A 1873-nucleotide genomic window follows, 5' to 3' on the forward strand; every position below is an offset into this window, starting at 1 on the left:
TTTTTATATTATTAATAAATTCATAAACTCATCAATAATATACTCAGGAAATCAATATTTAATATTTTGAAAGACATACATCCAACATGACACGGCAACATAATAAATTTAAAATTTAAAATTTAAAATATAAATATCAATACATATAAAAATCTGAATATAGATAAATATATGTGTGAATATATATGCGTATAAAAATTTATGCGTAATTAAGCATGAATATTGTAAAGTCTAAAATATAAAATATAAAGGAACCTAAAATTTAAAGAGTTAAATATCTTACGATCGTTTCGCGGATATTACTATAATCACAAAGTGATCTAAAGATCATCTTATTATCAGTAATTCCGCTCTTCAGAGATGCATTAAGAACCAATAGTATATATATATAATATTAAAACATTAGAAATACCTCTGTAGTAAGAAGTTTGCTTCCCAACCACATGGTTTCGAGTTCAGTCCCACTGCATGGCCTCATCAGGTCGACCAAAGTCTTGTGAGAGGATTTGATAAAAAAATGAAAGAAGCCCATCATATATGTGTGTCTTTGTGTCTATGTGTCATTGTGTCTATGTGTCTTTGTGTCTATGTCCCCACCACCACTTGACAACCAGTGTTGGTGTGCTTACATCCCTGTAACCTAGCGTTTTGGCAAAAGAGAATGATAGAATAAGTACTAGGCTTTAAAAAATAAGTCTTGATTTGTTTGACCAAAACCTTTCAAGGGGGTGCTCCACCATGACAGCAACCAAATGACTGCAACAAGTAAAAGATAAAAAAATAAATTCTGTAATTGAAAAGCATAGGAAACTAAAGAAATTTTTGATAAAACAAAGGTAGGGTAACTGTCAACACATCTGCTTCTAACCCATTTACCATCAAGCAACCAGTAATCATCATAACACATAAGCCATCAAAATTCACATTGATTTTTTTGTTTTTGTTTTTTTGAGTTTCATTTTTTTTTTTTGTAAAATAAGAAATATAGACATACGTTTTAGCAAGAACCAATAAAAATGGAACAACTAATTGGATACCAAGCTGATTCTTAGTTTTTCCAACCAAATTCAGACCAAGGTAGAAGAGGGCAGATGCAGCAAATGCATTACCTGGAAAAGAAAAATCACATTAAAATACAACAATAAAAAAAAAAGTTAAATAAAGTTTATAATGTTCAGTGATTAAAAATAATTTTGATTTTTGAAATTGTTTAAACATGTATTTCATAAGCAAGATAATTATCCTCACAGTATATTTTTATCATAACAATTTATCATAAACAAACAGAAACTATGAGACACACATCTTGTAGAATGACACCAATACAGATTCTTGATGATCTACTTGCAGTATTTTGAATAAGTTGCACATTCACATCAAAGAGACACATAACAAGTTACTGCAAAAATAAGGTAAAATTAAAACTGCTGCTTATAAAATATGGGATTGGTCTTATTTACAAATTATATTTTTTGATTTCAAAGTCTGTGTTTTAGTGACCAAGATTATTCACATCAACCAATACAAAATGAATGAATTGACTTGGACATTGACTTGGACATTATACTGAATTTTTTCATAAGTTTCAAGATCTCCTTTTAAAGGTGAAGGAAATCAGATAAACAAGACTATACATGAATCAAATTTTTCAGCGATGATCATTCGATAGTAGTAGTTGTCAACTGGCTGTCAGCTGGTCAACATGTCTTTGTTTACATCAATTCTCTCTAGAGAGAGAGAGAGAGAGAGAGAGAGAAAGAGAGAGAAAGTGAGTGATAAGTGACATGTGTTCTTAACCTTCCCCCTCCCTTCCCCCTCTCTTAAGAACACATGTCACTTATCTCTCGCTTTCTCTCTCTCTCTCTCTCTCTCT

General features: G+C 30.7%; 1 protein-coding gene across 4 annotated transcripts in view; it reads right to left on the reverse strand.

Moving 5' to 3' along the window:
- The window catches only part of LOC106875671 (integral membrane protein GPR155), a 50353-nt gene that overhangs the window by 28200 nt on the left and 20280 nt on the right, over nt 1-1873 (reverse strand). For all 4 annotated transcript variants that reach the window (XM_014923912.2, XM_052970167.1, XM_052970166.1 and 1 more), the window contains one exon: nt 995-1109. In XM_014923912.2, the coding sequence (XP_014779398.1) occupies nt 995-1109 (115 nt within the window). The remainder of the gene's footprint in view (nt 1-994; nt 1110-1873) is intronic.

The sequence above is a fragment of the Octopus bimaculoides genome, chromosome 8, assembly GCF_001194135.2.
Source record: "Octopus bimaculoides isolate UCB-OBI-ISO-001 chromosome 8, ASM119413v2, whole genome shotgun sequence".
NCBI classification, from domain to species: domain Eukaryota; kingdom Metazoa; phylum Mollusca; class Cephalopoda; order Octopoda; family Octopodidae; genus Octopus; species Octopus bimaculoides.